The sequence below is a fragment of the Myxine glutinosa genome, chromosome 2, assembly GCF_964187855.1.
Source record: "Myxine glutinosa chromosome 2, kmMyxGlut1.1, whole genome shotgun sequence".
Classification (NCBI taxonomy): Eukaryota; Metazoa; Chordata; class Myxini; order Myxiniformes; family Myxinidae; genus Myxine; species Myxine glutinosa.
In genome coordinates, this window is record NC_136262.1 from 188362966 (window position 1) to 188383590 (window position 20625).

Here is a 20625-nt window from a genome sequence, read left to right on the forward strand (position 1 = left end):
GCAAAGACCAGCACTTCAGATGAGTCAAAGGTAGAGCTATTTGGCCACAGTACCAGAAGACATGTTTGGCGAAAACGAAAGACAGCATTTGACCGCAAGAACCTGATACCAACTGAAAAGCATGGTGATGGAAATATTATGGTTTGGGGCAGCTTTGCTGCATCAGGGCCTGGGCAGCTCGCCATCATAGAATCCACTGTTAATTCTTCATTATACCAGAGGATGCTTGAGGATAATGTGAGGCCATCTGTCGGAGAGTTGTAGCTCAACCGAAGGTGTACCTTGAAACATGACAATGACCCTAAACATACCTGTAAATCCACCAAGGAATGGCTGGAAAGAAAAAAATGGAGGCTTCTGGAATGGCCAAGTCATAGCCCGGATCTAAATCCCATCGAAATGTTGTGGGGGGATTTGAAACGAGCTGTGTATGCAAGAAACCCCTCAAACATCGCACAGCTGAAAGAATTCTGCATGGAGGAGTGGGCAAAAATTTCTCCCAGTCGATGGCAGAGACTGGTCGACAGTTATAAGAAACGCCTACTTGAGGTTGCTTCTGCCAAAGGGGGAAATACCACCTATTGGAGCCGGGTGTACTTACTTTTTCCACATGTGAAATTTGCATTAATGTTTATTTAAATTATACAATGGACTACAAAATGTAAATGTTTCATGATATTTGTTATATTATATCACCTTTATCTGTCAATTTTGTTGAAATGAAGATCAAATAGCTGTATTTTGAAATATGTTGAAAAAGTCAAAAATTTACATGGGGTGTACTTACTTTTTACGTGACTGTATGTGGGAAATTACACGCAGACGAGGAATCGAACCCAGGACCCTCTGGTGGACCGTACCAGTGCTCTGCCATCTGAGCTATCTGGGTGACCCTGACTGCGCATGCAATTTTCCAACACATATAATTGCCACTCTCTTTCCATCAATGCTTCCGGGGCACTCGCTGCCAACCATAGGAGCGCCAACGGCCTGAACACAAGAGGGTCTTCCTCCAGTGGGGGAACAAATCCATGTCCGCTATTACAAACACCACTGAGGTGTAGAAACACAATTAAATAAATGAAGACGATTATAACTAATTAATTGACATATGTGGGAAAATTACATGCCCAGACTAGGAATCGAACCCAAGTCCTCTGGTGGACCATACCAGTACTCTTCCATCTGAAGGAACTGTACCTCTGCCATGTATATACAGTATATTTTTTTTATGTTCAAATATGTCTATTGTCTACATGCAATTCCCTTCTTACCCAGCCTTCTCAAGAAGGCAACTAACTTGGTGGGGCTTTCACCTCCAAATTACCTGAAGTGTTGTTCCACACCATGATCGTGATAGTCTCGGCAACAAACCTTCACTCACTGAATACCGGATGCGAGATCTGGATTACTTCTTAATTGTTCTGTTTTTTGGGGGATTTCCAGTTGTGATGCCTCAAAACTATCATTTCTAGGCTCGCCAATGTGAGGGGTAGGGATGCGGTGGGAGGAAGAGGAGGGGTTTTGAATAACACCATCTTAAGGCCCTCTGAACAAGTTCACTTGGACACGGCAGATAAACTCATGAGTCTTGTTTATCATGCGTCCAATCGTAAGCTGTTTGTTAAACCAATGTATGGTCATTCGGATGGTTGATATCAGAACCCACATCAGTACGAGAAATATGTGTTTGATGAAGAGCAGAATCCTGGACATTTTCGCAAGACTGATTTATACACCTGCACATTCACCAGGGTAGTGGATGGTGAGACCCACAATGCGAGTCCTGACTAACATCGCCTTTATGCACAGACCAATTCCTGTAGAGGAGCAGCTTATTTGTAGAGATGCAAGCTCTACTTTGGTGGTGCTTTTTCAAGGGTGTGGGGAAAAACGAACCAGTTTTACACTATTTCACACTTTTGAGAGGCTTCCCTCTGGGTCTTCAGGATAGCTGTTTACCATAATGTCACATTACCCCCCAATCTCAAACCATGATCATTTATACCTGCATTACCCCCCCACCCACACCAATCCCAAGCCTACCTCTTTCCAAATTTCCGGTTTTTCTTTCCTGAAAGTTTGCTTCTGTATCCATCTTGTCCATCTTCTGTGCCCTTCCCTGCCCCTCATTCTTTTTTTTTCTTTTTTTTGTATACAGAATCGAGGCTCGTGAAAGAGCTAACATTTATTTCACAAACAAATCAAACAGACAAACAAAATATATAAAAAGAGGGAGCGGTAGACAAGATGGGGAGAAGGGGAAGCACACAAACACAACATTTGAGAGCAGGGACATCGGGAGATGTGTGGGAGGCAGAGGGCTTGGGGGGAAGAGGCGTGGGAAGGGGGGGGGGGGGGGAGAAGTATAAAACACAAGGACACCAAGGACTTCCAGGACAGAAGTTGGTATTTCAAAAAAGTGGATTTGGGGTGAAATTAGCAGGGGTAGAAAAGATCAAGGTTTTGGATGGGGGAAGATAAGAGATGGTGGTGAACAGCTGTTTTAAAGACCTGGAAGGAGGAGTGGGATGGAAGAGAGTGAGGGAGTTTGTTCCAGAGGCAGGAGAAAAGAGGAATGAAGGAGTGAAGGTGAGCAGAGAGTCTTGATTTTGGCAGTTTAACCATAAGAGGGTTGCAGGCAGATCTTGTACGACCTGTAGGAATATTTGGGGGACAGAGCCCAGAGAGAGCTGGGGGGGCAAGGCCGGAGAAGAGTCGGTAGAAGATGGAAAGACCACCAACCTGCCTGCGGTGAGTGAGTGAAAGGCCCTTGGAGTTAGCTTCATCGCGGGAGATTCCAATGATTCTGAACGCTTTGGTTTCAACAGCGTGAAGACGAGCTAGTTGTGAGGCAGGAGCACCAGCCCAGAGGGGAGAGCAGTATTCCATTGAGCTGCGGATGAAAGCCTTGTTTGTGGTGAGGAGCTCAGGTGTGCCAAGGAAGGACTTCGCATGACGGAGGATGCCCAGTCAGCGACTGGCTTTGGAGGCCAGATTTGAAATGTGGTTTTCCCAGGAAAGATCATGGCAGATAGTGAGATCCAAAAGCTTGAGTGACAGAACTTCTTGGAGAGGATTATTCAGAAAGTGGATGGGAGGGTTGTCCAGTCGGTCTTTTCGGAGAGACATCGTAAGAGTGTGAGATTTGTCAGGATTGAAAGACATGTTCCACTTGTTTGCCCAGTCTGTGATTTTGTCCACGTCTGCAGAGAGTGAGGAGGCTGCAGACTGCCGATCTGAGGGATGAGGAATGGAGCGACAGAGAGTAGAGTCATCAGCAAAGAGATAGAGAGGATTTTCAAGAGAGTCAGAGAGATCATTGATATTTTAAATAAATAAAAACACCTTTAGAGGCCATTTTTCCCCGCAAAGCAGGGGTTGGCCTTTTTTGGGGAACCGTGGTTGTTGTTTGTTTTTTTGGTCCCCTTTTTGAAGCAATGTTTTACAGCCGATGCCCTTCCTGACGCCAACCCTTTTTGCCGCCTTTAACGACAAACAGGGAATTACCAGTGAACTGGTACTCAATTAGCCGACCTCCGAAGGATGACAGGCTGAGTCAACCCCCCTGGCATTAATTCAGCGATCGACCGGGATTCGAACCCAGGATCCTAGGATCCGAAGCCGGCACCCTAGCCGCTAGCCCAACACCAGGGCTAGAGAGATCATTGATGAAGACCAGAAAAAGCACAGGGCCCTGAACACTGCCTTGGGGAACTCCAGCCTGAACAGGAAGAGTTGATGAGAGAAACCCATTCAGGGCCACACGTTGACTACGACTAGAGAGGAAGTCCGCCAGCCATGCGTGGAGATTTCCATGGATACCAAAGGAGGAGAGTTTGGTGAGCAGAGTGGGGTGCCAGACCGTATCGAAGGCACATGATATGTCAAGGGAGACAGCTCTAATTTCCTGTTTGGCATTAAGGACCTCCATCCATTGTTGAGAAAGCAGAAGCAGCATGTCCAGAGTAGAGTGACCAGGTCTGAAACCAAATTGATGATCAGAGATCATGCCATTGGAGAAGAGGAAATATTTCATATCCGAAGCAATGATGGATTCCATGACTTTGCTGATAATTGGGAGAAGGCTGATTGGTCTGTAGTTGCTAGGATCTGTTTTTGCACATTTTTTGTGCAAAGCGGTGATGTTGGCTGATTTCCAATCATGGATGGCACATTTGGCACATTTAGTTGCTGTTGGCACATTTAGGCACATTTAGTGCATTTCTTGCACACTGATGTTGGCACATTTAGGACCCGTGGGCTGATGCCGTCAGGTCCAGTTGCAGAATCAGAGTCGAGGGTTGACAGAAACTTTTCCACCTTGTCAGGAGGAAAGGACACAGAGTCCAGGAGCAGCTGGGTATGACTGGGTACAGTGGGTACAAGAGAGGGATGGGTTTGGGACACAAGATTTAGAGGCAAACACAGAGTTGAGGCATTCAACTTTTTCACGTGCGGAGTCAGCCGTGTAGCCGTTTGAGGTGAGGAAGGGGATGGAGGGGGAACAAACACCAGAAACAGATTTGACCAAACGCCACCAGGATTTGGAAGAGGGAGACAGATAAGAGAGTTCGGTCTTGAGAATGGAGAGATATTGTTTCCTGGCTCTCCTGAGGGTGGACACACACTTGTTTCGGGCTTTGGAAAGGAAATGAGATTTCCTTCCGTTGGATTTGCTTTCCAGGAGACGAAGGCAAGTTGTTTCTGGGCAACAGCCTCACCACAAGATTCCGTGTACCATGGATGGGAGGAAGGGTATGACAACTGAAGACGAGATGGGACAAATCTGTGCATGAGAGAGAGCAATTTACTTTGGAAGAATTCCCAGGATGAGTTGATGTCAGAGGCAGTAGAGATGGGAGACCAGTCCAGATGATTGATAGCTGCTTGAAGACCGTGCCTGTTGGCCTGAGTGAAATGCCAGACTCGTCGATGCTGAGGAGGCTCTCTGAGAATGGTCAGAGAGATGTCCACTTTAACAAGCACATGATCAGATGAGCCGATTGGAGTAGAAGAAGAGCAGCAGACATTTTCATGGAAGTTAGTCATATCCAAGTCCAGAAGAGAAGATGCTCCGTTGACTGAGATCCGGGTCGGGAAATTGACAGATTGTGTCAGTCCCAGTGAGTCGCAGAAGTCCTTTGCTGAGGTACTTTACTTTGCTGTGAGAGAGGTACCCACACCCAGCCAACTGGCATGGTGACAATTGAAATCACCACATATGAGGAAGAGAGAGTTGGGATGGGTAGATAGAAGTTGGTCCATATTATCATACAGCGAGATGTAGATGGAGTCATCACTGTTTGGTGGACGGTACAACACACATATGAACAAAAGGTGGGAGCGAAGGGGAAGCCGTAGCCAAAGGTATTCCTGGGGGTGAGGTGGAGAGAGGGCAGTGCAGGGCGAGTGAGGAAGAGAGTTTTATTTATAAAGATAGCAACCCCACCTCCAGGACGAGGCTCAGGTCTATCATACCGGAGGAGGGAGTAATCTGGGAGAGATACCAACGAATCAGAGACATCATGAAGGAGGAAAGTTTCTGTTAAGCAGATCACATCTGGTTTGTCAGAAGCAACCTGTATGGAGAGATCAGTCAAGTTTGAGCGAAGGCCCCGGATGTTTGAGGTCCATACCGTTAATGAAGAGGAAGGTGGAGCATCGGATACAGAGCAGGGGGGGGGGAGGGGTAGGGTAAGATGTGGAAGAGGAGGAAGCGGTAGGGAGAGCTTTTGAAGGTGTGTCAGAGATTTCAGAATAGCTAGGAGAAAGGGAAGAATGGGGCGGACAAAAGATTTGATGGTGATTGGGTGAGGCACAGTGAGGTGTTATTTGAGGAGGGGGAAGAGCGAGGCAGAAGGTTGGGGGAGATGAAGGTGAAAGTTGGAAGGGGGAAGAAGCGGGGAGGACGCTTTGAGGAGGAAGGGTGGGAGGGGAGTCTTGGAGGGGAGGAGCGAGGGAGAGTCTCGGAGGGGAGGGGTGTGGGGGGAGTTTAGGAGGGAAGGGGCAAGGGGGGAGATTTGAAAGGGATGGGTGATGGGGAAGATTTGGAGGGGAGGGGCAAGGGGTAAGATTTGAAAGAGATGGGTGATGGGGAGGATTTGGAGGGGAGGGGCAAGGGGGTAGATTTGGAGGGGAGCGGTGATGGGGAGTTTTGGAGGGGAGGGGTGATGGGGAAGTTTTGGAGGGAAGGGGTGATCGGGAAGATTTGGAGGGGAGGGGCAAGGGGGAAGATTTGAAAGGGATGGGTGATGGGGAAGATTTGGAGGGGAGGGGCAAGGGGGAAGATTTGAAAGAGATGGGTGATGGGGAAGATTTGGAGGGGAGGGGCAAGGGGGTAGATTTGGAGGGGAGGGGTGATGGGGAAGTTTTGGAGGGGAGGGGTGATGGGGATGTTTTGGAGGGAAGGGGTGATTGGGAAGATTTGGAGGGGAGGGGTGACATTGGATTTTAGAAAGTGTACGATTAATGGGAAACGAACATTTATTGCAAAATGAGTTTCTTGTGACCTTCGAGTCAAAAATACGTTTGAGGACGCTGAAGGAGGGTGGGGAGTGCAGGAGAGTTTTGGGAATGTAGAAAAGAGGAACTGTAAGAGATGGAATTTTTTTTTGGAATGAATAGATTTGGTGAGCAAGTCGAAAGCATCCTTTTATAGAAGAAGAAGAAGAAAAAGGTGTTATAATATACGACAGAATACAGTTCTTCAGGGGAAAGTTTAAACATTTTTAAATTGAGCAGTGAAAATTATCTGGGGAAATGGAAAATGGAAATGGGGGTGAAACACGTGATCGAAGAACGAACGAACAAATAAGAACAACGAAAAAACAAATAAGAACAACAAATAAGAACAGAGAAGGAAATTTTTTTTTGGGGTTTTTTTTTTTGAGTTGAGATTTTAAACAAGGAAGTATGGGGTGAAAAACTGGGACAAAAACAGAGAACGAAAGTAATTGCAGCACATTCGACGGACCGCTGAGAGAAAAACAAAGCCTCAAGGTCGGACACTATAGCCTACTAGGCCTCAAAATACGCGACACGAATTAACCGACGATTTTGTATACATGTATGAAAAATTAACACCGATAATCTTACTAAAGACACACTATAGGTACACACACCGAAAGATAGATACCGTTTCGACAAAAACACAATTGTGAAAAATTACTTAACTTCGAAAGCGTGAGCGCATGGACAGCTTCGAAAAGACGTGACCTCGCCGACAAAGATCTCGTGAGATCTCGAACCACATCTCTTGTTTGTCCATCCCCGAGTCCATCTCTTTTGTCCCTCGGCCCTGCTGTTGGTGTTTCCCCATTGTCTTTCTGCTGTTCCTTTTGTACTGTTGAGTCCTGACCCATTCTGTTTTCTCTTCCACGAGACTTGACTCTGTATACCAAAAAATATATATATAAGTAATGAATTTATGTTAATCCAGATTATCATTTTCACCAATGAAATTTTTACTTATTTTTAAATATGTGTTGAAACCTGAGCACACCTGATTTCATATCGTTCCGTTATTCCCCACAGAGTATGCTTTACGTGGCATCGTCTTCCCAAGTGTTGCAGCTTCGGACGGCTAACTGTGCAACATTGAAGACGTGTGCCGACTGCCTGTTGGCACGAGATCCGCATTGTGCCTGGGATATGGCATCAGTCCAGTGCCGCCATGTTGGGAATGATTCCGATTCCAAGTAGGTACAATAGTAATCGAGATTGCTGATGATACGGGATGAAAGTACAATTTTTCTATTTGATATTAAATTTTATAGTTTATTTTATATTTTGAGTATTGCTGGACTTGTGGTATAATTCCCACCCCCACTCACCTCCCCACTGTCTGATAAGCACTTTATTGTATTGTCATTTGTGAATCGGCAGCCATTATTGGTGCAACAGGATCGACACCAAGTTTGAGCAATGTGAATCATAACAGGCAACATGCTTGCTTAACCTGTGTGCGATCATTCTTATGCTTTGGGCATATAATTTTACAACTACTATGACTACTGCTACTACTACTACTCCCGATCCGATGTACCGTACTCTATGACTGAGCATCGGTGCTGCAATCTTGGCAAGGGTTATACTGGATGGTTTGCCATTGCCTTCCCAGCTGTAGTTAGTGCAATATTTTGGAATTTGTTCAGGGTGCCTGCAATAACTCACTTGCTCTTCCCAAAAGACACCGTGGGACCAGTGCTGGCTGACAGGTCCTCCAGTTTAACGTATTCCAATTGACAGCATGCACACTGATGCTTTGACTTGCAAGTGAAAGGCCAAGAGTGGTTAACTCCCTTCAATGTGGGTTTATTGCTGAGCTGAGATTCCAAACCAGGCTAGACTACCAAAATGTTCAAGAGCAGGACAGCTAGAAAACAGTATCATTGCAGACAGCTGTATTGACAAAGTGGAAAAGGCCATAAGCATTTTAGGAATAACCATGAAGGAACTTTGCTTCTTCAAGGCTGCGACACACTTCCTGTTTCTGACCTCTTGCATTGGATTATTCCTGAAAGCTCCAAGATCTGCAATAGTTAAATTGTACTGAAGGCTTGTAGTCTATTGTAATTTAGTACAGCTAGCACAACGAAGCAGTCATCATTGGTGCTTGGTATAGCACCAGATTGATAAAAGACTTGAGCATTTGAATCAATTGCTTGAGATTCTTTGTGTTTGGCTGTATGCTAATTGTTGAAGGAATGATATCATGGCCTAATGACTGCATCTTTGTGTTTATTCCAACTTATCTGCAATCAAAGTCTGGTTGATTCCCTGTCAAATATGTGAAGAGCGTCTCTTAGAATATCAATTGTTTCGGCCAAAATTATCACATCACCTGCAAAGTTCAGATCAGTCAACATGTGAGCTGTCACAGGGCCTACTCCACAACTGCTTTCCTTGTCTCTTGTCTCCATTACTTCGGGCATAGTCAGTAACTGGCACACAGTGTTTTAGGGCAAAGACGCATCTCTGTCCCTTTCTGCGATTGAAAATTGCAGTCCAGGCAGCATTGTGGATTTTGGACAGGGTGCCATGCCCCGATCCATCGCTGAGAGAGGAGCAGCAGCTTGTCCAAAGTTGAGTGGCTGCGACAGAATCCAAACTGATGTTCAGACATCAGACTACAACAACAACAACAACATGCATTTTAAAGGCCATTTTCCCTGCTAGAGCGGGGGTTAGCCAACTGTTCAGACATCAGACTGTTTGAGAAAAATAGACTTTGTATCAGCTGTGATGCTGGATTCCGTGATGTTTTTATAATTGAAAGTAAGCCCACCGGCCTGTAGTTGAGAGGATCTGTTTTTTTATATTGGGGTGGTTAACTCTCCTCATGCAGCAATGAGACGGTCTAAGTTGAGGACAAGCTGAAGAGAAGCACACAAGACCAGTCTTTGTGTGGCTTGATGAATAATAACTCGTAAATCCCATCCAGTTTTAACGGCCAAATAACAGGATTAGTTGTGACTGCAGTTTCATGTGAGGATCGCTCCAGCGACCCTGGCTGAATTTACACAATTTGCACTGGTTAACCACATATGGTCCATGGTCCGGTCAGGGTTCCCATATTTGATTGCTGAACTTTCCTTGATTTCTATTTGTTTAAATTTGTACAAGTGGTGTGCGAATCCAGTTTAACGTGGAGGGACCATGGTTTCCAGCATAGATCAAATCCAGGTGGCTCTTCTGTAAGGTAGGGAATCAGGTGTTGTTAGGGTGCTAGAATTATAAGATCAGTGAGGGCAGCAGACCAGGATTTGCAAACAATGGTGCTGATGCCATCTGGACAGGACGCCAAAGCAGAATCAAAGATGGCCAGTACTTTCTCCACATTCTCATGTGAAAAGGTGAGTGTCCAGGAAGCAATACGTACAATGGGATAAGGTGGTTACAACAGACTCGTAGAGAGATGAGTTAGGTACAGAAGCTTTGGAGACAAACACTGAGTAAAGGCATCCAGCCTTGACTTGATCACATGTCAGCTGTGACAGCATTTGAGGTGAGCGAGGGTATAGAGGGAGGTGCACATATCAGAGACAGGCTTTTGGCATCCATGGTTGGGGGTTCAACGGAAATTGGACAATCAACTGCAGCATAATCTGTCCCGCATATACTTCGGCTTGTAATTTCCGTCGTCGATAAATACCAGGTGGAGAGATGGATGGTCCCACACAGTAGTTGGGCGTGATGGTCCCACAACCTCGTGTAAGTGGTTTGTTCTCAAATATTTTCCTTGTCTGACTTTGGGTGACAACTAGGAGTGACTAACAAGATTTGGTGCTCTGGCCAGCATAGCTTTCAAAATCAGAGGCACTCAAGACCCCACACCACAACAATCATGGTTGCACTCGGTGGGGTTGAGTTGGGGGAGAAGGAGGAAGTGAGAGGGCCATTGAGAAAGATCTCTTTGCAATTTGAATGTGTTGCTGTTACTGATGCTTTGCAAAAGGAAAATCTTCCCACTTTTTACTTTCTTTCCAGGGAATGGAAGCAGGATGTGGAGAATGCTAATGTTGCAGAACTTTGCCCTACTCATGCAGCACAAGGTATTGCTGTTGTTGCTTTGTTAAAAGGAAATGCTTTCTGATATTTTTGATTCGTCATCTTTGTACAATGTATTTCTCTGGAGTTCTGTGCTTGAAGGGACGATCTTATTCTTATCCCTTAATTAATGTGAGCTCTTGTTGATGGCTCACAACACACGGAAGTGTCTCGGCCGCTAGGGGTGAGGTCTTATCATCGGTTTTAAAGTGATGGCGTTGTTTTTTTTCATCCATGGTTATTGTTGCATATTTTTTTCTTGTACTTTTCCAACAGAACCCAAATATGTCAAAGAGAAAATTATTGAGGAAGGTGTGGATCTTGTCATGCGCTGCTCACTTCAATCATACCTGGCCAGCATGGTTTGGGAGCGAGATGGCAAGCCACTTCCCAACAATGATAAACATTATGAGGTGTTGAGTGTTGAAAAAGGGCTGACCACACTACTTGTTATCAAGTCCCCAGAACCCAAGCACAATGGAACATACGTGTGCTGGGCTGTGGAAGGCCAATCTCACCAGAAAATTGAGGTTTATGCTGTGAGCCTTCCTAGGGAGCCACCTACCACCACCCCCCAAACAACGGTGACGACGACGATGGCGAGCACAACTATTCGGACAACCAACAGGATTATCTCGACCTCCACTGCACACGTGGCAACAACTTCCCCAAACCACGAGAACCAGTCCACAGTCACCGATGTACCCACAACAGGTATGCGGCTTCCTGATATAAAGATGATCCAGAACCAGAACTGTATAGACAAAGTTAAAGTTGAACAAGCAAATATGGGCTTGCTTGTGGCCTTCGTCATCTCGCTCGCAGTAAATGTGGCCCTTGTGCTGCTGGTGCTGCAGCAAGCCCGAGAGTGCAAGAAGCAGGTAGCCCGGCTTGTGCAGTGCGAGATGCCAGAGACATCCTATGGACGGGAACATCGAGCTTCCGGCATGTCCATAACTGACGACCCGTCTCTTTGCAAGGCCTCTCATCATTTATCGAAAGAAGTAGAGAACAAAACACCACTGATGATGGAAAATGAATCTCAGGCATGAACAGGCACATTTTGTGATTATCCTCTTCTTCTTTCTTATCCCGGACCTTGGTCAATTCCAAAATGATGCCATTATTGAACTTGCCTTGAAAGGCATATTTTGTCTCATGGTGTTGGCTGTTCACGAAGGGTTTTGATTTTGTTGATAATGTTATTGCTGCAATGGAACCTGGCTGCAATGAGTGTATGTACATAAAGGGTGGCAATTACTTTTTGTTTTAACTTTACAAAGGTAATGTCACTTTTTTGAGGGTCCATGACTGGGCTTGGGGTGGACTATTGAGCGTTGTAAGATTAGGTAAGCAAATGCCCGGCATGCGGGCAAACACACCTGGTTTTTAACGAGTTGATTTTAATTGCTGCTTTATGCTGTGAATATATTTTGATACACTTTTGGAGAAAAACGCACAGGTGTTTATTTTGTGCACCTTTGTTATACATTATTTTTGTGAAACATTACAGAGATACCAGGGAGGGGGCAGGGGTGAAAAGTGGAGCAACTTTCACAACATCAAATCTGTGGAACAGTGCACACGTGCTGTACATACGTGCCGCAGAGCTTGATTTCAGGATTTTCGGACAAAACTTTTACTTTATTCCTTTTTAAAATTTTATTATGTTTTGACTCGTTTTCCTTTGATTTATCTGTGATTTGTTCATCCATTAATGACGTTCCTTTATTGATTTGTTCATCCATTAATAACGTTTTCCCAAAATTCAAAACACGTGTCGAGGTAGCAACAGGCAAACTGGAATACATTGGCAACGACGACACGGTTTATCATCTTCTATTTATAAGTGATAATGCCTTAAAACATTGATCTTTGGGAAATGAATGTGTTTTGGTTTTTGAGCTTTTTATTTTATTTCATTTTATTTTATTTTGATAATGGCCGATGCACTACAGGTTACACCATAAAATTTGTGCCTAACACGATGTTCATATTTTTGAAGCCACAGCTTGAATGCAATGGCAGTTCTCGCTGTGCATTACTGCGTTTTAATCTCAAAATAAAATATTTTTTCCACAATTTTGGGGGTTTTATTTGGGGCTTTATTTCTTTTCATATTTGATTTATTATTCATTCATTTTTTTTTTTTTTTTTCCTGCCGATAAGTTACAGTACTTTGACTTTCACCAAAAGTTCTGGGTGGGTACCTGTTGATTGAATGTCGAAATGGTCAATATGCATTGATTCCTTAATATTCTATGACGTCATAAAGTGCCTTTGCGTAATGTGCTTGTGAATAGCATACTTGGAATTACTGGTAACCAGCCGTTGGTCCATTTTCACAGTACGTCGATATTGTCATGTGACTGTTGTATGATCTTTGGTAATGTAGTTGCATCTTATCCCACATTTCCATATAGCTGAGACCAGCCTATGCCATTGATGCTGGCCTGGCCCTACCCAAGCATTTCCATTAGGAAATACAAATTTCCCTTTCATTCATTTACATATGAAGGATCATTGTAATTGGCTCTGTCTGTCTGTCCGTCTGTCCGTCACACTACCAAGAAGGTGTGAGGGCAATGTCGTTTTTGGTGAAAAGGTCAAATACCAAAAAATGCAATTATAGACATACTTTAAAACATTTTAAAATGAGACTTTTTATATAGAATCAACATTGGGGGATGGATGTAATATGCAACGATTTTGGGGGATTTGACCCCTGGTTCATGCCCCTGGGGGTGGGGACTAAGGGTCACATAGGTCAAAACAGGAAAAAGGTAACTGAAAATTTGATATTTGGTCATTCCTGGTGGAACCTTTTGCCATTTTTCAACCTTCCTGTGGGAAGCGTGAGGATTTGCGATGGCACGACATCAACTTTGCTCTCGTTAATATTGGGTTGGCAGGATTGCCTTGAACCTTGAAAGAAGGCCATCCCTGGGGAGGGGGGGGGGGGGTGATTCCCTTCTGCCATAACGCTGTAGGGTCTCACTCTCGCAGGTCTCCGAGTTGTCTGACAATGTTCTGCCGTCATCTCAAGGATCTCTGGCAGTTGTCACATACATATGTGTCTCTGTTAGCCTCCCCTTCCAGATTGGCAGCAGCATACTTAGTTTTATCCGTCTCTACACTTCTCTCTGTACAAGTATCTAATCCCTCCTTAAATTTCTTTCTCCAAATATTTATATCCTGGGTACATAGGAACCAGTCACTCTCTTTGATGTTGAAATTTTTCAGATCCTTTCTCACTTTATGCCTTCACCTGAGCTTTGTTCCATGTGCTAAATTGGCATTTTCTTGCATCCATCCAACGAGGAGTTTCTTTGGGATGCCATCATCATCTATCCGGGCAAGGTGACCTTGCCAACGGAGCCTCCTGGCTGCAATTGCATCTTCCAATGATTCCTTTATCCCAAACATTTTAGCTATCTTCACACTTGCCCTTCTTGTTGCTGAGTCTTGGTTGCTTTGCTGACTCATGCAATGCTTTGGAGGCATTTATTACACAAAACAAAGTTTCCTGGAGGTGTTTTTTCTTTTTAGCCCATGGCTCAGCTCTGTACAGCAGTAGATCATGCAAGCACCACCACACGGTACAGCAATGTCTTTGTCTTCAAAGAAAGGTCACTGTCCATAAATACAGGTTTCCGCAGTGCTCCAAAGACTCTCAAGACACGAGCAATGCTGTGCTCTGTCTCCATCAAGATGTCTCCACGTGAGTCAATAATTTACCCCAGATATCCAAATTCATTCACTACCTCAACTGCTTCTCCTCTAATATAGATTGGTTGAAAGTCATCTTTATTATTGTAGAGTGCTCCAGCAGGTAGTAATTTTGCCGACCTTGTAAGGATGACAGGCTGAGTCAACCCACCTGGTGTTATTTAACGGCACGACAGGGGATCAAACCCAAGACCATAAGATCTTACGCCAACCATCTTAACCGGTAAGCCAGCACCAGGCTTACAGATGATCAGAAAACTGAATTGAAAGTGAAAGCTTACAGATCATCTTATAGATTGTCAGGGAACTGAATTGTAATTGAACTGAAAGTGTCTGATTCAGTTCACCCTGTCGGGGAACTGAATCATTTGCTTTCCTCTGGTCCATAAACAGCATGCAGATCTTAATGTTATGTCCTCTGGCCTTCTACACTAAATGTCTTACACAAGATATCACATCCACACAATCTCATCTATTGCGGAACCTGCACTGGGAGTCTGAAAGAACTTCTGCAACTACCTTTTGTAAGCTTCTTTGGCTTATCTTAGCAAATAGCTTCCCTGTCACATAAACGGATTCCATGCCAGTTATCACACCACATGACATCGCCCTTCCTTGGTATTGGTATCAACGTTGCATCTCTCCACTCCTCTGGAACTTTTCATCATTTCACACTTCTTGAACAAGTCTAAAATATAATCCGTCAAGCCAGCACAGTACTTCACCACGTTAGGCAGAATACTGTTTTGACTTCCTGGTATCTGTCCTCTCAGGGTCACCATTGCTTCTAAAAGTTCCTTTTCTGTGGGTGGTTCACCTATCTCTTACCTCAGTACTGGCGAGTAGACTAAATAGCACATTCATCGAAGATACTGCTGATGTTGAACACTGCTTCGAAGTGCTTGTGCCATCGCAGAAGTGACTTATTTGGGCCCATACATAGTTGGCCATCCTGTTTCCTGATTGCTGTTGGTTTAATTGGTCGAAGACTGGCTCTTCCTCGCAGAATCTCTCTAAGGCCTTTCCACACTCCTCTTATCGAGAGGCCTTTTTGTATCTCTCTCTCTCTCTCTCTCTCTCTCTCACTCTCTCACTCTCTCACTCTCTCACTCTCTCACTCTCTCACTCTCTCACTCTTTCACTCTCTCTCTCTCTCTCTCTCTCTCTCTCTCTCTCTCTCTCTCTCTCTCTCTCTCTCTCTCTCTCTCTTCCTCTAAAACCAATGTTTTTTTGCTATTTTCACTTCTTTAGCTACCACCACTGTTCTCTGGATCACATACCTCTCTCTTCCTGTTACTGTGATGTTGGCTCTTTAACCATCTAGCAAACAAGATGTTGTAATTGGTGATTAACTGCTTCAATTCTGTGATGTTTTCTTGGAGCCAGTCTTGTTGTTTCCTCTTCTCCCATCCCAACACCTTCGTAGCTACCTTTGTCAGGCTGTATCTAATGATCTCCCATTTCTTGGCTCTATCACTGTCCCTGTTCCATGCATTTGCAACGGCTTCGGTAACCAACCTATTATATTCTTCCCTTTTATTTGCTTCACTCAGGCCTGTGACTGCATACCTCCTTCTTATTGTCACTCTCGCAACCTTTCTTGGCACGAGCAATCTCCATTGTGGTCTCAGCAACACATGGTCAGTCGGGCAGTCCGCTGCCCGCAGAACTGTAACGTCACATCACAATCTTCTCTGGTCTTGTCTCATTATCACATACAGTTATCGATACAGTGCCACATTTTACTTCCTGGGTGTTGCCATGTGTATTTATGGAAGTTCTTCTTCTCAAACCGAGTGTTCATAACGGCAAGCCCATTTGATGCACAGTAAGACAACAGCTCTTCTCCACTTTTATTCGCATTCCAAACTCCATGATACCATCTCCCCTTACCCAAGTATGATAAACACCAAGTTTATCACCAGTACCAACACTGAGTATCACCAGCTTATCACTGCTGCCAGTATGGCCAAGACTAGAGGTGCGCACACTCACCTCTAAGTGGACTAGCCTCAGTTTGAATCTCCACCGAGCTATAGACCCATATCCCGGTGTTTCACAGTCAGGGTGATTCATCAATGTCCTTTGGATGGACGATACACTGTGTCCCATCTCCCGGCATTAGTTGGTGGATATTAAAGATCCTACAATATCCTTCGCAAAGGGTAGTCGAGCTATTGCCGGCACCGTGGACAAATTCCAGCTCTAAAGGCAATGGCAGACCACCCAGTATAATCCTTGCCAAGAAAATGCTCCAGGAGCACCGATGCTCTGTAAGAGTACATCAGAATCAGAGATTATTATTTAAAACTATAACGAACATGATCCTCACCTCCAACCTCACCACTCCCCTGCCAAGCATGCTCGATGAAAACCTCACCACCACTTCTTTATCACAAAGTTTACAAAGTACTGTGCTTATGTGTAAAATTCAATCAATTTTTCCTTGCATATGTTTAAATATATGTATTCTCTAATCAAGAGTGATGTAGTGATGTTACCAAATCCCCCTCGGCTAGACTGCATGTTGAACACGATTGCACTTCGGTTGGGCCTCATCTAGTCCAAAGTGGCCCAAATGTACACGAGATAACTCAGGTCCGTTTACAATTGACATGATCCATGTCGGCCTTACACAGAGGAACTTTGAAGCAGGAGGTGGCCATTTTTGGCCTATTGTGCCTTGGGACAGGCTATGCAGACCTGGGCTATGCAGAAAATGGCTGTTGGTTCATTTGTGATACAAAGTACACAGACCCCATGACATACAAAGTTATATTTGAAGGGGCTATTTTGAAGGGCATTTTGATCATAACGCTTTCCTGGAATCGAAGTTTTCAAAACTGTCGAATGAGGTTGTTGGCCAATGTGGTAAATTTATCTTTCTGCGTTCCACTCGAATAGGGTTTGCAAGGATTGGGAGGCAACTGATCGGAATATGCAATTTTAAGTGTATTAGGCTCATGATTTGTAATGACCGATCAAGTAACTGAATTGATTATTGAATAATTTTTCAACATTACTACTGCAGTGAGCTTGCAATACGATCATGGATAGTTTCTCGAGATTCTGATTGGTTTCTGGATACGATCATGGATAGTATATACGATCATAGATCAATACGATCATGGATAGTTTCTCGACATTCTGATCGGTTTCTGGATACGATCATGAATAGTATATACGATCATAGATCAATACGATCATGGATAGTTTCTCGACATTCTGATCGGTTTCTGGATACGATCATGAATAGTATATACGATCATAGATCAATACGATCATGGATAGTTTCTCGACATTCTGATCGGTTTCTGGATACGATCATGGATAGTATATACGATCATAGATCAATACGATCATGGATAGTTTCTCGAGATTCTGATTGGTTTCTGGATACGATCATGGATAGTATATACGATCATAGATCAATACGATCATGGATAGTTTCTCGACATTCTGATCGGTTTCTGGATACGATCATGAATAGTATATACGATCATAGATCAATACGATCATGGATAGTTTCTCGACATTCTGATCGGTTTCTGGATACGATCATGAATAGTATATACGATCATAGATCAATACGATCATGGATAGTTTCTCGACATTCTGATCGGTTTCTGGATACGATCATGAATAGTATATACGATCATAGATCAATACGATCATGGATAGTTTCTCGACATTCTGATCGGTTTCTGGATACGATCATGCATAGTATATACGATCATAGATCAATACGATCATGGATAGTTTCTCGACATCCTGATCGGTTTCTGGATACGATCATGGATAGTATATACGATCATAGATCAATACGATCATGGATAGTTTCTCGAGATTCTGATCGGTTTCTGGATACGATCATGGATAGTATATACGATCATAGATCAATACGATCATGGATAGTTTCTCGACATTCTGATCGGTTTCTGGATACGATCATGGATAGTATATACCATCATAGATCAATACGATCATGGATAGTTTCTCGACATTCTGATCGGTTTCTGGATACGATCATGGATAGTATATACGATCATAGATCAATATGATCATGGATAGTTTCTTGACATTCTGATCGGTTTCTGGATACGATCATGGATAGTATATACGATCATAGATCAATACGATCATGGATAGTTTCTCGAGATTCTGATCGGTTTCTGGATACGATCATGGATAGTATATACGATCATAGATCAATACGATCATGGATAGTTTCTCGACATTCTGATCGGTTTCTGGATACGATCATGGATAGTATATACGATCATAGATCAATACGATCATGGATAGTTTCTCGAGATTCTGATCGGTTTCTGGCCGGATGGCTAGTGTTAAGCAAACCTTCTATTCCTGGCAGTATTGGAAGTGAGTTGTGATTAGTGCTGGGAGTAATCAATGGTAATCCAATGTTGGTTGCACATTCCAAGCTTAGTGCGGCTACGATTGCCTCTGTTATCCATTGCCTCGTCATCCTTTGCTATTTCAGGTAATCTGCGTCGTATTTCCATCATTGCCTAGATTTTCAGATCCACACTAGTCAACATTTGTATGAACGTCTCAAATATCCAAGCAGCTTTTCCACTTTGTTCATTTTTATCTTATTTCTTCCTTGCTTCCTTTTCTTCCTCTTCCCTTTCTTCATGCAGCCTTGCCTGCGGCTACTGCTGCCCCTTGCTCTGCTTGTCCTTGCTGCTCTCGACCTGTGCTCTCTGCCTCTTCGCCAAAGGCTTCGGCTGTACCCAGAATCTCTAGGCCCAAGACTGTGCACCCTGTTCCCCTCCAGCTCCTGCCACCTCTATTGACCGAACAGAACCAGACTGTCTGTGAATCTCACCAAGTGCTGCTGTTCTGCCGAGCAGCCGGTGAGTCCCCAGAACCTTTTGACACTCCTAACTTGTCTTCCATTTGCCTCACACCTCATTTGTATCTTTTAACATTCAGGTAGAACTGGTAAAGGGCATCTACTTATTACATATGTGTGGGGATGGGAGGGTGGCAGCGAGAGGGAACCAATTGGCAAGGTAACATTGAAAAAAGGAAGAGAAGAGGCAGATGAAAGGAGGGTAGGTAGAGGATTAGGGACAAAAATGAACGTGATTTTAGCGGAGATATGAGTAAACTGAGAACGGAGAGGCTTCTCTGCAGTAGGTGGCCGCTGGGAAATTTTGGGAGCGAAGGGGTCAGAAATCTGCCATATGAATGGAAGGTTTAACTACGAGCAAATTAATTGTGTGGGAGGCCGTCAACCTGCCTATATAGTAAGAGAACAACGTATATACCTTGGGAAATGCTGATGATTGGAAATGAGAGGATTTTAAATTGATACACTTTGAGGCAGTGTAAGGTGCAGCATAGGGGGACTGCAGGTGTATATGAGTAGATTAATGACAGGCTTTTTGGCTTGTGTGTTACTTCCACACCCACAGTTGACACTGCATTTGCATCCCCTCTCTGGGGGGATGGGACAGTTGGAGTCGGGGATGATAGTTGTAAGGGACAGGGGACATTATATATATATATATATATATATATATATATATATATATATATATATATATATATATACGTATATATATATATACGTATATATATATATACGTATATATATATATATTGTTGCGAATATGGAATTTGGCCTCCATATCCGCTTGTAAATATTCCCCTATTTTCTCCAATACTCCCCAACTTTCCCCGATCCCCCATTCCCTAGTCCCATTGCATGTAAATAACAATCAGTAGAGCCGACCTTCCCCTTATTCCCCCATTAAATGTCGTGCCCAGGTCCACCGCACCACACGTAGACAACTTTCGGACATCTTCCTAGTTATTCTTAATCTATGTCAGTTAAGGCCTCGTTTCCATTAATTATGACTCTTCGTTGCACCAGAATGTGATTATATGGCATCAGTAGTGAGTTTAGGACCTTTCCCATACCTCCTCCCATCTTCTTCCCCAAACAACAACAATAACAACAACTACAACAACAATTACAACAACAACAGAGGGGATGGCGGCGGAGCGGGGGAGGATGCGTCCTCACACCGGCTCGATTAGCTCCAGACCATGCGCTCCACGGGGTTACCCCGAAGGGGCTGGCTGTCAGCTCCTCGTCGGGGGCGGAGCCAGTAACCCCCCCCGCACGCACCCAATGAGAAGCAACGTGCCGATTCCACGAGGCGGAGCTAACGAGCCGAGGGCGTGTCACTCCCCGCCGGATATACGCGGCCACGCGCCGGATGTGACGAGAGAGAGATGCGCGTGCGCCTCAGCTTGGAGACTGGAGAGAGAAGCCACCGCCACCCCCAGCGCGACGATACCTCCCCGCATCTC

General features: G+C 44.3%; 1 protein-coding gene across 8 annotated transcripts in view; it reads left to right on the plus strand.

Annotated features, from left to right (window-relative positions):
- LOC137420986 (semaphorin-4C) overlaps window positions 1–20625 on the plus strand; it is a 276482-nt gene that overhangs the window by 233968 nt on the left and 21889 nt on the right. For 4 of the 8 annotated variants that reach the window (XM_078772085.1, XM_078772084.1, XM_078772083.1 and 1 more), the window contains 4 exons: window positions 7537–7700; window positions 10492–10556; window positions 10828–11265; window positions 18942–19157. In XM_078772085.1, the coding sequence (XP_078628211.1) occupies window positions 7537–7700; window positions 10492–10556; window positions 10828–11265; window positions 18942–19157 (883 nt within the window). Of the gene's footprint in view, window positions 1–7536; window positions 7701–10491; window positions 10557–10827; window positions 12634–18941; window positions 19158–20625 lie in introns of those variants that run through there. The other 4 variants (XM_078772086.1, XM_068106587.2, XR_013622423.1 and 1 more) reach the window with 3 other exon arrangements.